This window comes from Rhinolophus ferrumequinum, chromosome 12 (assembly GCF_004115265.2).
Source record: "Rhinolophus ferrumequinum isolate MPI-CBG mRhiFer1 chromosome 12, mRhiFer1_v1.p, whole genome shotgun sequence".
Classification (NCBI taxonomy): Eukaryota; Metazoa; Chordata; class Mammalia; order Chiroptera; family Rhinolophidae; genus Rhinolophus; species Rhinolophus ferrumequinum.
In genome coordinates this window covers 67,705,959-67,722,848 of record NC_046295.1, presented here as the reverse complement: position 1 = coordinate 67,722,848, position 16,890 = coordinate 67,705,959, and the positions used below count along the sequence as shown (strand labels likewise).

Below are 16,890 nucleotides of genomic sequence, written 5' to 3'. Positions count from 1 at the left end.
TTAAGTATTTGTTAAATAAGTGAATGACATAATATGTAAGTGAGTATATCCAGCTCTACAGGACAGCACTGGGGTTCACTTCTCAAGCCCTGCACCGAGACTGCTCTGTTCCTCAGTAACTACCTATGAGGCCGTGGAAAGACACCCAGCCTAAGTCTCAGTTTTCTCATTAGTGAAATGTAGGTGATAATATCCAAGCTTTCTAGGCTTGCGTACCTATAAATTAAGAGATTAAGTGGAAAATGCCCAGGAGACAGTTGGTGCTCAGTAAATGCTTTGTAATTATCTTTTTTTTTTCGAAGTCCTTTCTCCTGCAGCCTGAGTGTTCTCTACCACTACTTCGCTATGAGTTTTCGTTCCTCCTTGTGTTGACTGTCCAGGGCCTTCTCTGAACTCACAGCCCGGGGCTCTGTTTTCTTGCTGTGCTACAGGTTCACTCTGTATGCTGTGGACACACGAGGGAGGCACTCGGAGGTCAGCACGGTGACCCTGAGAACAGCTTGTCCGCTGGTAGATGACAATAAGGCAGAAGGTAGGTGACTCATTTCTTCACTTCCCAGGTAACTCCCATATTGTGTCTCTCTAAGTGCTGCACCCAACAGTCACTAGCCACCCCCCTTTTCCCACGCCCCACACATAGTGGCATTAATGAAGATAGTGAAGGGACTGAGGGGGCAGGAGGAACGCAGAGCTCAATTAATCAAAGGCATGAAGGAGATCGAGAATGGCCAGCAATGTCTTTGCCAGTGGAAAAACTTACTCCTTTTTTATAGAGTTTCTCCAAGTCTTGCCTTAGAGGCAAGGAATGATGGAGGCCAGAGCCCACAACTGTATCCTGGCCCTTGGCCTAGACTTCTTAGAGAACAATCCCACTTTCTTTAACTCCAGTGTACTCTGGAGCTGGCAAATTGGTGGCGCCAGAAGACCACTGCACCTGGCTACGCCCGTGCAGACATCATTAGCTGCTCACAGCACACTTTCATCTATAGCTCAGGGATGGCCTCTGAATTCTCAGCACAGAGCTATAGTCAGTGACTCTCAGTCAAGAGTTTCATGAACAAGATTAAACCTTTTTTGCTGCCCCTGGTCCATGAAGTTGTAAAATCAGACAGAACACCTGAGAAACACAGAACCATTCCATCAGATCCACCTTGCACTTTGTTCGTGGGTGATGTATAGATGCAGTCTTTACATCAGGACGGGCAATGACGTGGTAAAGCAACATAGAAGAGATGCAGTCTCTGCCTTTTAGGAGTTCACATTCCAGAGGGACAGATGGACTTTTCTATAAAAGGCTCAGTCGTAAGATGGATAATAAGTGTGTTTTATGCCAGTAGACAAGAGGAGATGGTGAGCTATTGAGTTTCAAAGGCAAGGGGATTTGAGGCATTTTCCTGATAACTTATTATTATTATTTTTAAATGACACATGCACATGGTTTAAAAAAAGTTTAAAAACAATAAAAGTCAGAGTAGAAAATAGTACAAATTAAATGCTCCTCTTATCCTGACCCCAAGTCTCCCAGATTCTCCTAGAAGCACCTGTTGTTAAGCAGTGCCTTGAGGACATGTATAAGTTTTGACCAGAGTCATCAAAGATGAAAAGAAAAAATGTGCTTTTTTACTCAGGAGAGTACCCTGACTGTAGGAGTAGCTGAAGGAGTATGAATGGCACAAAGTGTCTGGATTTTCTTTGAAAGATTTTTGAAGGAAGACCTCTCAGACATGATCACAAAAATATGTTGGAAATATGACAGAGGTGAGATAGAAGGAGACTGTTGAGATGATTCCAACACAGCGTACTTAAGCCTCTGCACTTGTTTGAAAATTTATATTAAGCCATGGACACAAACCTTATGTGAATAATTAAGCTTACGATTATGAGAGTAACTTTGTGCCAGGCCCTGTGACAAGTACTTTACATACACTTTTTAATTAAGTCCCCTCAACTCATCTCAGAATAGGCAGGAAATAGACAGAAGAGACAGTTAATAGATAGGAAAACTAAACACAGCTAGTCAATGAGATATTCAGAATGGAATTACGTTTTTTTCTGCCCTCAAAGACCATGCAAGTGAACTTCTGTGCAAATGTGCCTTCCTTGTTCCAAGACCTGTTTCCATCTTCACCTTTTCTTACTGTCCAGTGATCTATGTCTGCACTTCTTCCCCCTCAGAGATAGCTGACAAGATCTACAATCTGTACAATGGGTACACGAGTGGAAAGGAACAGCAGACTGCCTACAATACGTTGATGGAGGTCTCAGCCTCGATGCTGTTCCGCGTTCAGCACCATTACAACTCTCACTACGAGAAGTTCGGCGACTTTGTCTGGAGGAGTGAAGATGAGCTGGGGCCCAGGTATGAGCATATGAGAGTGAGTGAAGGGGTAAAGTATTCCCACTTCCATTTGACTTTCCTGAGCCCTGTTCCCCATCGGCTGAGAATGGGCTTTTTCAAATCGATAACGGTGGCAGTCACCTTAGTCATGTCAGGGCTAAAGATGAGAAATGGGCAAGGAAAAAGAAAGAATCTTGACATTTTAGCTTCTTGGACTCCTGAAATGTCAGATAACAGAGACACATCAGTGCCCTTTCGATCAATCACGCTCTTGCTCAACTTCCACTTCCAGTTTTAGAGATGGAAACCTTAGGCTTCTTGAGGGGATGTGTCCTAACCAAATCATGGAGGGGCACAGTGGGGGGGGTCATGGCCCCTCACCCAGGGCTCTCCCCACTCTTCCATAAGAAATCTGAATTTTTCTGGAATGAAGTCCAATAGCCACCATGACTAAATGCATTCATAAATTCAACACGTATTAAGGCGTGCTTTTTGTCACCAGCAGTTAATTATGCAAACTATTGTTCTAGGTGCCACGGAGGACTCAGATAAAACTAAGACAGAGATGATATCATCTGAAGCTTAATAAAATAGTATATGAAATGGTGGCTGCATTTCATGCCTTGCACCTAACAAAAGTCATTCATTCACTTACTTATTCAGCACTACTTAGTAACACCTTTTGCATGCTGGTTGAGACCATGCAGTAGTAAAAAGGTAGAAGTGATCCCTACTTGGACATAGTTTAATGTTGCAGGTAATTAAACAAGCAATTGCAAAGAATAGGAATAATAAGTGTCATGATAACAGAAGAATAGGGCTCTTTGTGGAGGGAAAGCGTGGACTCCTGGTGTAGGCAACCCCGTGAAGGCTTCCCAGAGAGCTGAGATTGAGACCTAAAGGATGAGTAGGTGTCATGCAAGTGGAGGGAGAGGAAGATGGAAGAGTTTTGAGCAGAGGGACTCGCCTGGGGAAATGCCAGAGGAGATAATGTTACATTAAACCAGGATTTTAAACTCTCTCAAATTTTGGTTATTTGCCGGCAACATTTATGATTTCCGCCGTATCACCATACCATATGTACTTTGTTCATCTGATATTTCTTTCTTAGATTCACTTCGTATTGAAAATATGTTTGAAAAGAACGCACTGTATTGTAAAGAGAAATGTGGCACCATCTAACTTCAATAGAAAATTAAACCTAAACATTCAACACAATGCAAAAAATGAAATGAAATGAAATGAAAATTAAAATGTTGTTCAATCGCTGCAGAACCCAAAGCTCTCCCTTTAAAAAGGGACATGAGCAAGTGTTAGAGTACTAAAGACACAGCCCCAAACCAAAACTCTTTTTTTTTTTTTTTTTTAAGTAATCTGGTGGAAGGCAAGAGAATGAAAAAGGGAATCTAGCTGCTTTTCTCGGCGTGAGTCATTGTTGTTTAATATTGGGTCTATGATCATATTGCTACCCTCTAAACTCTTTTCCTCTGCCCCAGGGGAACTCCTCCACTTCGGTAAACACTGTGTGGAGGCACTGAAAGAATTCCCATGTAGTTGGAGCAAAGAGTGTGACAGCAGGGATGGTAAAAGATAAGAAGGGCAGGTCAGCAGGGGCCAGCCCTGAATGCCAGCTAAGTAGGGTTAAAGAGTTTGGATTATCTCCCCAGGGTAATGGGAAGTTTTTCAAGTGTTTTTCACGAGGGGGAGGGGGGGATATTATCAAATCTTGAAGAGAGAAAGATCCCCCCTTGGACTCCCCCCCAAGAGGGTGGCGGTGAGGCCCTGGAGGCTGTTGTGATAATCAGGGCAGACCATGTGGTCTCTCTATGTGGTTCTAGGCCAGGATAGTATCCGTATCATTGGAGAGAATTGCATGAGTTCCTGAAATACTTAGTGGACAACACGTTGTGCTTTAAACAGCTTTAAAATTGCCCTGTAAGTTGGACAAAGTAAGGTATACTCCCCATTTTATAAATGATAAGGAATTGGAGGCCCCGTGGGGTTCAACGAGCTTCCCAGAGTGGCAGTTTTTTTTGTTTGTTTGTTTTGGTTTTTTTGAGCCTGGTTCTGCCCTGAGCTCTCGCCCTGAGCCCTTACAACACTTGCAATAACCCTCCAAGAATTTGAGGCCCTCAAGGAAAGAAATGAGGGCTTGGTCAAGGGATAAAAAAAGGGATGGTCTCCTGGGTTGGGCCTTATCTGTTCTATTGGGTCCCGGACTGTAACTTTCTTCCTTTCACATGAAAGGAAGGTTCTTTAGATAAAAGCTTAAGGAAGGCAGACAGACAGGCACAAGCACAGAGCCCCAGATGAAAGCTGCCGTCTTGCCCACGGACAGGGAAAGGCATTCCACTATACTGAGCTTTCCCCCGGGCTCGGGCAGTTTGTGTGGAAGCTAAGCCAGAGCTCCACTTCTGACTTGGTCCTTGTAATCTTTTGGGATCCTTTATGACCCTCCAGGACATAAATCTTCGGGAAAGGCCGCCTGGCCGCCCACAGGACAGCCCACCCAGGAATGGACTGTGATAACCCGCTCACCTCTGGCCAGCTAGTCACCAGCCACTGTCTGCCAATCCCCACCACAGCTCCCTCCTCCTTTGGTCTTTCCAGTCCCTGAGGGCATCTGACATTCCTCCAACATCCCACACTGGCACGTCAGCAGGAATCAAGGCAGATGCATCCTAATTCTTCCTGGCACTGCTGACACACTCACTGAAGAATCTTGGACACTGTTTCTCTCTGGCCCTCGGTCTCCTATAAAATGATCAGGATGAGCTAGGACAGTGGCAGTTATATATTTTAGCTGTGAACAATTTGTTTCCTAAACAAGTCTTACGTAGAACCCATGTCTTAACTGGAATGTCATCTCCTTAGAGTAGCCTTAATATTTTGCTCATTCACTCTATCACATCCTCATGCTTTACTTTTCTGCATTCTACCTACTAGTTTTAGCACCCTATATTGCACATGTCTTTCCTTATGTGTCATCTCTCTTCCCCACTACAATGTCAGTTTATGTTGTAGCTAGTGATCCTTTATGTCCTATTCACTCTTATAAGTAGGCGCTAAATCACTACTTGTTGAACATTTGGATAATGGGATGAGTGGATGTGTGGACCAGATGACTACAGAGTTGCTCTGGTAGAAGCTACCGTGGGTGGTTTGCAGCCTCACCTGCCGGGTCTCCTTTTCAACTCCCCTCCAATACCAGGGGTCCCGTAGGTCTCTCTGAGCTATCAAGGATCTATAGATCACAGTTGGAAACAACTGAGTTCCATGAACTCTGAGGTCTTTGCAGCTAAAAACAACAACAACAAAAACAAATTAAAAAAACAACACAGCATGCTAAAAAATGCATTTTCCTTGCAAATAGTGAGGGCATGATGAGACTTCACTTCATTAATTTATTGATTCATTGATGCATTTAAGGCACTTACTATGTGCTGGATGCTGTGCTGTGGGCTGCAAACACCTGAGTGAAGAAGACAGCTCCTGCCTTTACAAGACTCAGCATCTAGTGAGAAAAAAACTGGTCAGCAGGTAGTTGCAGTGTAACATGGCACAAGAAGCATGCTATAAAAAGAGGGTGGGAAGTATGTTTTAGAGCAGTGCTTCTCAAACTTTAATGTGCATAAGAATCCCCTGGGGGGCTTATTAAAATTCAGATCCACTTAGTGGTCTGGGATAGGTCTGAGATTCTGCATTTCCAGCAAGCTCTTAGGTGATGCCAAAGTTTCTGGTCCAAAAGCACACTTTGAATGAGAAAGGTCTGGATGCCAAGAGCTGGTGCAACTAATCCTGACCCGGAACTCAAAGAAGAATTTCTGGAGAAGAAAGTGAAGTGCATGCTTAAAATTAAAGGATGAATGGGCGTCCTCCAGGTTGAAGATGGAGAGTATTCTCATCAGAAAGAGCAACCAGTGCACAGACAAGGGAGGGCCTGGCAAGAGAATACTCTTCAGTCAAGATGGACAAATCGCACTGGGGCAGAGAGTTCAAGGTGAGAGGGAAACGTTAAAAAAAACAAGGCTGGAGAGTTCAGCAGAGGCGACATCATGATGGCTCCCGTTCTGGAGTTTGTGCTTTCTCTCTGCAGCTGTGTAAAGGTTTTAAACAAGGGAGCAATTTGGGCAAATGCATCATGCCTCTCACAGGTTAGCTCGTGTGCAGAACCTCAAAGTGTAAAGGAGAAAGAGTCAGATTGGACTGGGGCCAGGAGCCTCGGGTTCATGTCCTGGCTTTGGACCCACATACTGTGTGACCTGGCACAAATTTCATCCCATTCTGGGCCTCATTTATTACATAAAAAGACTGGATTCCCAAGTCCCTTCCTGCAGGAAACCAAGAAACCAGCAAGCCCTGAAGGTCATGGAGACCAGAGAACAGGCACACCATGGACGTCCTTTCACCTCCAGCCCAACACGTCCTGTTTCTCAGGGACCTAGGGTGGCTGGGCTGGTAAGGGCATTTCCCTGGAGTATCCTGGGGGTTCATATCATGGGATGAGCTCGAATGGGATTCTCTTGTCTGTCATCACCAAATCCCCGGATCCGTGGTCACATACCGCCATAAAATTTAGTGACAAAAGAGCATCTCTTACCTCTGCCTAATAAATCTATCAGGCCAATGTCCTCCAGAGCCTGGTTCCCGTGGCAACCACAGGTTACTTCACACAGCTGCTCAGAGAAGACCTGCTGGCACCCAGCTGTCCCAGCCATGTGGTTCTTATTAGGACACTTGAAAAACTGAGCTCATAGGTAGCCAGGAACCAGAATTTTCTCTCGTCAGAGCATCCGTGACCATTCTTGGGCTTCTCAATCGGCTCAGTTATATTTAACTACAATGGTAGAGTAGGGAGAAGAGAGTAAGCACTTGAAGAGATTTTGGTTCAGTGGAATTGATCTGTCTAGACTAGGAATGGTGTGTGTGTGTGTATATATATATATATATATATATGATGTCAGCCCCTCTTGCTCCCATGGCAGACATTGCTACTAGATCACAGAAATCATCACAGGCTCGCTTCAGCCTGGCATCTTTCTTAACATAATCAGACAGGAAGCTTTGCCCATCTGAGGAGCTGGCACATTCTATGAATATAGTTACTGCGTCCTTAGTGAAAATCGTCAAGCCTGGGTTGTCACTGTACATTCTTTCGGTCCAAGATTATACGCGCTCCTTCCTTAGATATCTTGGATTAAAATCTCTTGGAATTTCTAGGGCATTGGGGAGAAGAGCAAACTCAGGCTTCCAGGGCCATATTCTTATAATGTCAGATGCACTTTTAAATTTTTTTTTTAGCACTGATATTTCCGAAATCAGGATGGATTATGCACACTGGATGTGCACATTCAGTGTTGTATTCTTTTTTCTCGATAAGCTGTTATTAAATCAGTGGCATCTCTTATACTTGAAGATGCCTTAGAATGGATAAATACAGACAACACACACCTTGACCTTGAACAAGTGTCCCATAGATCAGTTTCCCCACGGAGGGTACAGCAAAGTTGGTTATTATCTTGAAGTCTCTTATCAGTTCCAAACTGAAATCGTTTTGAGTTAGTTGAGATGCAAGTCATCCTTACCATCAGTTTAGGAACGGATTCCTGGGAAAGTCTTATGGTTTCTTTCTTTTTATTTCAATTAAATTTACTGGGGTGACAATTCTAAGAGAATTAGGAGGAGACAAAACCCCATGTAAATATTTTCACATTTCAAACCTAGTGGTGAGGATATATATACAGGGGCAGTACCTGGCCTCCCAGGTTTCTGTTTAGTGGGGCTGGTCTGAGGTTAAATTTGATGTGGATCAATCCCAGGGAGCTCCTGGGAAGCCATAAAAGTACGGTTTCCCTGCACAGATCCATCTCACCAGCTTTAAAATATACGTGTATGGAAACATGTTTTCAAAGTGAAAATACCTTTATTGCATTTTGTTCTAAAAATAATTCTTGCTCATTCTCTCACATTCAAATGATGAATGTTATATAAAATGGAAAGTGAAAAATTTGCACCACTGAACTCTCTACCCCCATCCCAGGGATAAAATTGTTAACAGTGTGCACGTATCTTTCCAGATATAGACACGTGTATGGAAACATGGATATGAATAGGGAAACGGGTACAGGCTTAAGGATATGTCCACATCTAAACCACAGCTCCATTTCCATCAACTCTGCTTGTGTAACAGGTATATACACTAGGTTCTATTATCTTACTGTTGACACTAAACAGTGCAAGTCTTTTCCCATGGATGCGTATGGAAACATGTTGTCTCTTTGAAGGGCCCTTTACCATGCTAGTATATGAATTTAGTCCTCTGTTAAACACCAACTAGGTTTCTTCCAACTTCTTTGCTATTATAAGCAAATCTGTATAAACATTTTGCCCACTTGCCTGGTTGTTTTCTAAGGTCCACATGATACTCTTATGACATTTAATTCCCTTTATCAACCCCTGCTAGAGAATTGCTATATTTTATAAGCTAAGGACTAAGAATTTCCTCAGTTCAAATCAATTTACCCTTCTTGTACAATCAGGGCACCAGGGGAACTGTAATGTAAGAATCAAGTGGGAAATATTAATTGAGCACCTATTATGGGCCGAATCATTTATATCATTTCATGTGAACAACTGACTTTGAAGTTTAAGCAACAGAGAGTTAGTGGAGCCAAGTAAATTGTTCAAGGTTACACAGCTAATAAGTGTCAGAGCCCAGATGCAAAACATTGTCTTCTGATAGCAAACCAGTGTCCGGTCCATTTTAACACGTTGCCTCCCAATATATGTGTACAACTAAGGGAGAATGTACTATGAGTCTCAACAGAGAAACAGACAAAATGCTTCAGCGACAAAGTGAAAAACATGACTTATGATAGCTGGGAAGATCCGAAAGACCTCCTGAAGATGAAATTTTAGCATGACTTTGAAACATGAATAGACCTCAATGAATGTGGTTCTCTCGTCTTAGGAGCTCAGTGCTTTGGCAGTTGTGTCACAGCAGGTCCTGATTTGAAGTGCTACTCAGATGCTCCGCAGATGGTATTTCTCTGTGAATCAAACCCCGGATTCCTTTTAGATTAAAAACATATAAACAAAAACAACAAAAATCTACTCCAACCCCCACTACCATTAGACTCTGCTATGGTCTAAATGTTTGTGGCCCCCCAAAATTCATATGTTAAAGGCTAATCCCCAATGTGATGGTATTCGGAGGTGGGGCCATCGGGAGGTGACTAGGTCATGAAGGTGGAGCCCTCATGACTGGGATTAGTGCTCTTAAAATTGAGGCCCCAGAGAGCTCCTTTGCCGCTTTCACTACGTAAGGACACAGTGAGAAAGTACTATCTATGAACCAGGAAGCAGGCCCTCCCCAACCACCACGCTGTATCTGCCAGTCCCATGATCTTGGACTTCCCAGCCTCCAGAATTGTAAGAAAAGAATTTTTCTTGTTTACAAGCCACCCCATCGGTGTGGTATTTTGTTAGAGCAGCCCCCCGAATAGACTAAGACAAACCTCTGGATTTGATCATCTCCAGTGAGGCAGAACCCACTGGAGATATGGAAGGACTCATCCTACATATCCAGGACTCTAGTGTTAAGTTTTTTTTATTATGTTGAGTCAAAATGTACCTTCTGTCAATTTGGCTTGGTCAGTTACACTTGGGTGCCTTGTAGCAGAGATCTGAGATCCTGTTCTCTCACCCTGTTAACCCTAGTCAAATCGTACGGCCAGCCTCAGGCTCCCTTTTACCATCTGAAGACTGGAAATAAACTACACACTTTAGAATTGTGGTGAGAATTATATGTACGATGATATGGCATAGGCTTCTGGCACATAGTAGGTACTCAGTCAATTCTAGTCATTATCATCCCGGACGCTCAGTTTTTCCCACCTCCTTTTTTCAGTTACTAGAACAATATAACCATTTGCCTAATTACCCCCTACAGTGGACATTCCATTCATGCTTTCAGCACTTCCTCAGAAGACGTGCTCTTGAGATTACCTTCAGCATCATGACCTGGCTGCAGTTTGCCTATGTCGCTCTTACCAGGAGCGACCATGGTTCTCCAGATGTGGCCTGACCAGGCCAGCATGAGTAAAGTCCTGACTTCCCTTAATCTGCCCTCTCCACTCCTGGGGGTTGTATTCCAGTTTTCTGCAACCCCGTCATGCCCTTGACTCTCATGGAGCTTGAGGTCAGCTAGCACAGAGACATTTAGGCTCAACTCAGGGAGGCAGGGAAGAGGGAGGGACGCCAACAGGAATGTTTCCTGATGGCCTCTTCTCTTTGTCTCCACCCCAAGGTCCCCCTGGAAATTAGGTCTCTGTCCGATAACTGTGTCAAGAGCTGATGGGGTAATAGTGCTGGGAATAGAAGAGTTGGTCAAAGGTTCTACAGTTCCCTGCGCAGTAACATTCGCCCCCAGCCCCTGACTCCTTCACAAGTTATCCCCGTCTCCGTCTCGCCTGCTAATACAACCACAGATTAATGTGTGCTGTCCCTCCTGCCTCTCTTCCTTTCTATCCCAACGGGCTTGAGTCCTGTCTGCAACGAGGAAGATTTCATTTCCGGTTTTTGTGAGAAGCGGTCACACTGACCTACGATCTCTCCCTCCAGGAAAAGCTGGGAGCGTGGTTCTCCACCGCCTACAGTTTATTACCCAGCACTTTCGCCTTTGGTCTCTCACTTCCCCCCACCTTCTCTCCAATCTTTGAGCACCTTCAATCCTTCTCTCCATGGCTTTACCCTCTGAATTCTCCTATCTTTGTTGTCTCCATGCAAACCAAGATGTTGAGGCTTTGTATATGGTGCAAAAAGCCGGGGACAGTCAAGCAAACTGACATCGGTGTCGTGCCTGTTATGTACACGTTCCTGCGCTGGGTTCCTATGGCAGTCATTTCATTGCAGCCCAATAACAGTCCTACGTCTCTGTTCCATTTTACAAATGAGGAAACTGAGGCTCGTAGAGGCGAAAGGACTTGTCCTCATGGGCTCTGATGTGTATGTGCTTTCTCTGATCATATGCAATTCTGAATCGCGGCTAAACTTTAGTGAGAACTAAGCAAATCACCCAGGTTATCTAGCTGGTCTTCCCCAGAACCACTGTTATCGTTCCCCTTCTACTGGTGCGGTAACCAAGAGTGGATTTGAAGAACTCGCACGTGATCCACACAGGCACTGAAGTTAGGAAGCGAAGATTTGAATCCGGGGCTTCAGAGCCACATAGTTCATCTCAACTCTGTACAATGAGGAGTTCTGGTTCTAGCTTCGCCTTTGTAACTAGTTCCTTCACGCAAGCTGTTCTTCTTGCTCGCAAACCTCAGTTTCCCTGTCCGTACAAAGGAGGCTTGGTCCAGTGGCATTCCAGGAGTCTCCTGGAGGAGGGGGCTGGGCCTGTGAAGACGAAGCATTTGGACGTGTTGGAGAAATTGCCCTCTCCAATCTAATTTGTGTTTGTAGGTTATTTTCGTGATTGTGTGGATCAGACAGTGACTCGCCATTGCCCCACAAATAGAACACGTCACTGTGGCTTAGACAATTCCGGATGCTCTAATCTCTGCCAAACTGACTGGTCACGTATCCGTTCTTTACACTGATCATTTCAAACAGTTGATGGTTTATGCTGTCTCCAGCCTAACTTTGGAGGAGCTATTCCCTCTGCCTCCCCAGCTACTTCACAATTTGTTTAATCATTGAAGACCTAGCTTAGGTGGTACATCCTCAAGATTTCTCTGAGCCCCCAAACTAATGATCAGGTGTCCACTTTTCACATTCCCATAGCATCCAGCGTGTTCTTCAACCCAGCACTCTGCCCCTAAATTAGAGGTTATTTCTGTCTGTCTGTCTCCCACCATTGACCTATAAAGATGTTCAAGGCTGGAATCTAACAAATGATGATAGTGTTTGTGGTGCTGGGGATGATGAGATGCCTACTATGTGCCAAACACCTTCCTAAGAGTTTTACATGTATTTAACTTATGTAATCCTCACTGTAACTCTGTGAGGTGGGCAAATGTTTTCCCCCCTTTTATAAATTAGAAAACAGGAAAAGTAAGTAGCTTTTGAAAAGCACAGAGAGAAAATGCAAACCAGCAGCCCTAAGAATGATGACCGGAAACACTTAACACCTGGATGTGGTCTCTGCCTGGTTTCTTGCTGCCAGTCTTGCCTTCTCCCAGTTCGAGTCTCCTCAAGGTAGCCAAGAAATGGTTTTGAACACTCCAGCTCTGAACCTGTTACTTTGCTACTCGAAAGCCTTCAATAATTCCCCTATGTACCCTCATACAATAATGATAATCATAGATAACATTGAGGGCTTGTTAGTGCTTTATTGAGATTTATTAGTGCTGTTTTGATTTTGAAAACCACACTTTGTGGTAGATACAGCACAGTTATTATTCCCATTTCATGAGTAAGGAAACTGAGGCACAACGGGTTAAATGATTCCGTCAGTATCACAGAACTCGTAAGTGGCTGAGCCAGGATTTGAACCAAGCAGTCAGGCGCTAGAGCCTGTATGGTACACCGTTACCTTATACACCCAGTTTCTAATCTTCAGTGGCCTGGCCCCAGCCACCTCTCGTTCCCCACTATGTTCCCACTTGCACACTGGATTCCAGCCATTAATTCTCAGAACCTCTGTACAGTCCCCTATCTCTGGGTCATTACTTATGCCTCCTGTTATGTCTTTGCCCTCTTCATTACCTGACTGCTACTCATTTATGAGACTCAACACAAGTTCCCTTTCCCCTAGCATGTCTTCTTGGCTATCCCCAATGCTACCTGGGCACCTACCTGTTTTCCCATAGGTCCCATGCCTCCTTTTATCATTGTTCTTGCCACCTCTGTGGTAACTTTTAATTTGTCTGTCTTTACGCACTGGGTGGGGAGCTCGGTCATATAACACAGGCTCAGTAAATGAGCAACCGATGACTTTATCCCCTTTAACTTTCCAGCAGCCCAATTTTTCAAGCAACGTTTGAAACGTTAGGTAAGTTTCCCAAGGACGTGTGGCTGTTAAGGAGCAGAGCAAGAACTCAAATGAGGCGGGGTGAGAAATAAACTCATCAGGCTCCTCTTGGGGAGGCGCCCGCTGGAGGGGAGCGAGGACTGTGGGTAGAGCGGCAACTCAACTCGAATTATGAAGCTAGGAAATTCCTGGTGCCTCAGGAAATATTCCACCCGAGTGGGGAACTATACAAAGAGGACTTTTGGAAAGGCACCTCATAAATCGTGCCCACAAAACGTATACACACATAAGCCCGGCCCTTTTCCAGCCGCCACGCAGGTGCGTGACACAGTCTCCCATTTGTGGGGTCTGTGGTCATAAACCGCCCTACCTCCTGGGGTCTCCGAGGGGCATGGAGAGGACAGCAGGGGAGAGCCCGTCGTTTAGCCTCCCAGGATGCCTTGGCAGTGTGAAGATGCTAAGATGTAGAGAAAAGTAGATTCCGCTTGGAGACAGACACGTTGAAAGCGACGCTGACACATGGTATGACCCGGGAAAAGGACATTCCTTTCCTTCTCTAAGCCTGTTGCCACATCTTTCACGGGAGTAGATCAGACGAGGTCTTTGGTTCTCAGCTGGGCTGACTTTGCTCTCCAGAGGACATTTAGCAATGTCTGGAGACAATTTTATTGTCGTGACGGGGGTGGGGGTGCTATTGGCATCTGGTGCACAGAGGCCCAGGGATGCTGCTGAACTTCCTACGTGATAACCCCCACAGCAGAGAATTATCCAGCCCAAACGCAATCGTCCTGCCATTGAGAAACCCCAGACTCCGTGATCTTGAAGTCCCTTGCTAGCTTTCATTTTCCCTGCAGCCATTGGATTGCCTCCAGGATCTTCTCGGTGGCACTGGACAGAGGCTCTAGCTAAGTGACTAATGATGATTACCAGAGTACACAGAGATTCTTGCTTAGACTAGTGTTCAGCGTGACCTTGATCCTGAGACATTAGTGTAACAATTCTTTATTATAACAGTAGCTGTTATTTATGGGGAGCTTCTTCTGTGCCAGGCTTTGGGCATTTCTCATCGTTACTCACAACTGACTTAGGAAGGTAAGACCACCATCACTATTTTAGAGATGAGAAAAATGAGATAAGATAAGTTCTGATTTGGGCACATGTGTGCTAATGCTTTAATATGAGATTTCCAAATTGCCGGACTGTGAGCAAAGAGTCCGAGAGAACTAGAGAAGCATGGAAGCCAATAGAGAATGACTTGTGGGTGTTTAGGTCTAGATCCAAGCGCCCAGTTCTAATGGTCAACTGGACGTTTTTACCTTGGTCGAGTAATAACATTTCTCTGAGCCTTGGGCTTTGCACTTATCAAGTAAGAGTGGAAAGAACAATGTGTTTGGGCTGTTGTAAAGAGTAAATAAAATTTTAAAAATGTATGTAAGCACTTTCCGAATTTCTAGTACCTGTTACGTGTCAATAAATTTTAATTGTTATTTGTTATTGTTGTTTATCATTACTGTAATCATTTTTACTTGGTCGGAGTCCCAAGGCTGGTGATGTTATCAATTCTAGGGCTCTCATATCTTAGAAGTGAGAATGCTGCGTCAAAGGGCATACCTCTTTTTCAGTTTTTACACATTGCACAGTTGAAGAGGACAGGTTCTCAGGTGATCTTTGCATGGATGTTTTGAGTAGGGAGAGGCAAGGGTCTTCGTCAGATCAGGAATGAATAGGAGATTATTGGGACAAGAAGTTCCCATTTGTCGGTTGACCTTTACCTGCCCCTCAACGGCTGGACCCTTGGTCTGGGCTCCTTCCTTCATCACTGTCTCCTCCCACCTTTCAGGAAGGCCCACCTGATCCTGAGGCGTCTGGAGAGGGTGAGCAGCCACTGCTCCAGCCTCCTGCGCAGCACCTACATCCAGAGCCGCGTGGACACCGTGCCCTACCTTTTCTGCCGCAGTGAGGAGGTCCGGCCCGCGGGGATGGTGTGGTACAGCATCCTCAAGGACACCAAGATCACGTGCGAGGAGAAGATGGTGTCCATGGCCCGAAACACCTATGGGGAGTCCAAGGGCCGGTGAGGGAGGGCACCGCCCTCCGAGAGCACAGAGACGCTACGTGGGAGGGGGCGCAGCACTCTCATGGATCCAGGGACCTGGGTGGGCTGGGGGACAGCTGAGGACGGGCTTGGCAAAATGAGGCTTGCCAGCGAGGCCAAAGCAAACTCTTTCTCTTGTGGATAGCCAACAGAGAACTTTGTAACCACTGGAATTATCCATGTTGCTCTTTTATTTTTTCTAAGATATTATTTGACGATCAAAGTCTCTCCTTTTTAAACTTTTTCTTATGGATGGTGGTCAATTCCGAGGCAGGAGCTTTCAGGTGGAGACCAAGCGGCCTTTCCTCTTCTTCCTTCCTGCTGCCACACTCGGCTTCCTTCTTGCCATGGACCCCTGGAGGAGACCAGTGGGGAGACAATTGGACTTCTTCAGCATCAGAAAGGAGACCCCTAGGCTTGTTGCAGTGAGGAAGCTTGGGTCTTTAGGACTTTTTCTCTTTTCTTTCAGATGTTATTGAATTTGCAGGACCCCTGCGTCTTCCTGCTACCTGTGGGTCTGCCCAGAGTCCCTGCAGGACTTTCCATGCATTAAAAATTCCTATTGTCTCTCTTTCTGCTTGGGTAGTGTTTCTTACCAATGGTGGACCTCTGGTTATTCACTCAACAAATGTTTATTCATTACCTATTATATGCTAGGCATTGGGAATGGAATTAAAGACAGAGAAGCTCCCTGCTCTAGGGGAACTTACCAGCCAATGGCAATTATAGAGAAGCAATCTGGTGATTTCAGACTGTGGTAGGGGAAGAATGGAGGTTCTTTGAACTCATTGTTGGGTCATTAGACAAACTGGAGGGGTCCTAAAATGCTTTCTTGAAAAAGTGATACCTTAGCACAAAAGATGGAGAGGAATAAGGCAGACAGAGTGAATTCAGGAAGATGAGATTTTCTCCAGACAGACAGGACAACATGAGCGAAAGCCCAGAGATAAGAGAAAACGTAATTCATTGAAGGACTGAAATGAAAGCACTTTAATTGAGAATAGAGATTGAAGTAGGAAGTAGCAAGAAGTAAGGCTGGGAGCTAGGCAGAGCTTCGGAAGCCTTGGACAAAAAGTTTGACAGTATTTGAAGTAGCTGAGAGCCACTGTAGAATGTTAACAGAAGAATGAAAGAGTCAACTTGCTCTTTAGGAAAAATCATTCCAGCTACAGGGTGGAGGAAGCTCCCCAAAAGGGTGACTATTGTCCTTTTCCAGGCAAGAGGTAATGGTAGTTTGGATCCTGTGGACATGGGGGAGACAGTCCACCTTTGAAATCTTTTAAATGTCCATTGAACAGCTTCCAGTGTATTACCTGGGAGGGTAATGAGTACCAAGAGGTATTATAGCCCTAATATCCTGGCATTAAGTCACAGAAGCTAGCTGAGTAGAGGAAGTGGGATGTAGGTCAGGTATTTCCTGGTGCAAGGATGACAACTCTTAAAGAGAAGAGAGGAGGGTACTATGGAGATTCAGAGAGAAAA

The 16,890-nt window shown here is 44.9% G+C and overlaps 1 protein-coding gene across 5 annotated transcripts in view; it reads left to right on the top strand.

Moving 5' to 3' along the window:
- Positions 1–15,975, top strand: part of ASTN2 (astrotactin 2) — an 836,425-nt gene extending 820,450 nt beyond the window's left edge. For all 5 annotated transcript variants that reach the window (XM_033122811.1, XM_033122810.1, XM_033122808.1 and 2 more), the window contains 3 exons: positions 432–532; positions 2,176–2,359; positions 15,154–15,975. In XM_033122811.1, coding sequence (XP_032978702.1) covers positions 432–532; positions 2,176–2,359; positions 15,154–15,391 — 523 coding nt within the window. In that variant the 3' untranslated portion in view covers positions 15,392–15,975. The remainder of the gene's footprint in view (positions 1–431; positions 533–2,175; positions 2,360–15,153) is intronic.
- Positions 15,976–16,890: the final 915 nt, after the last annotated feature.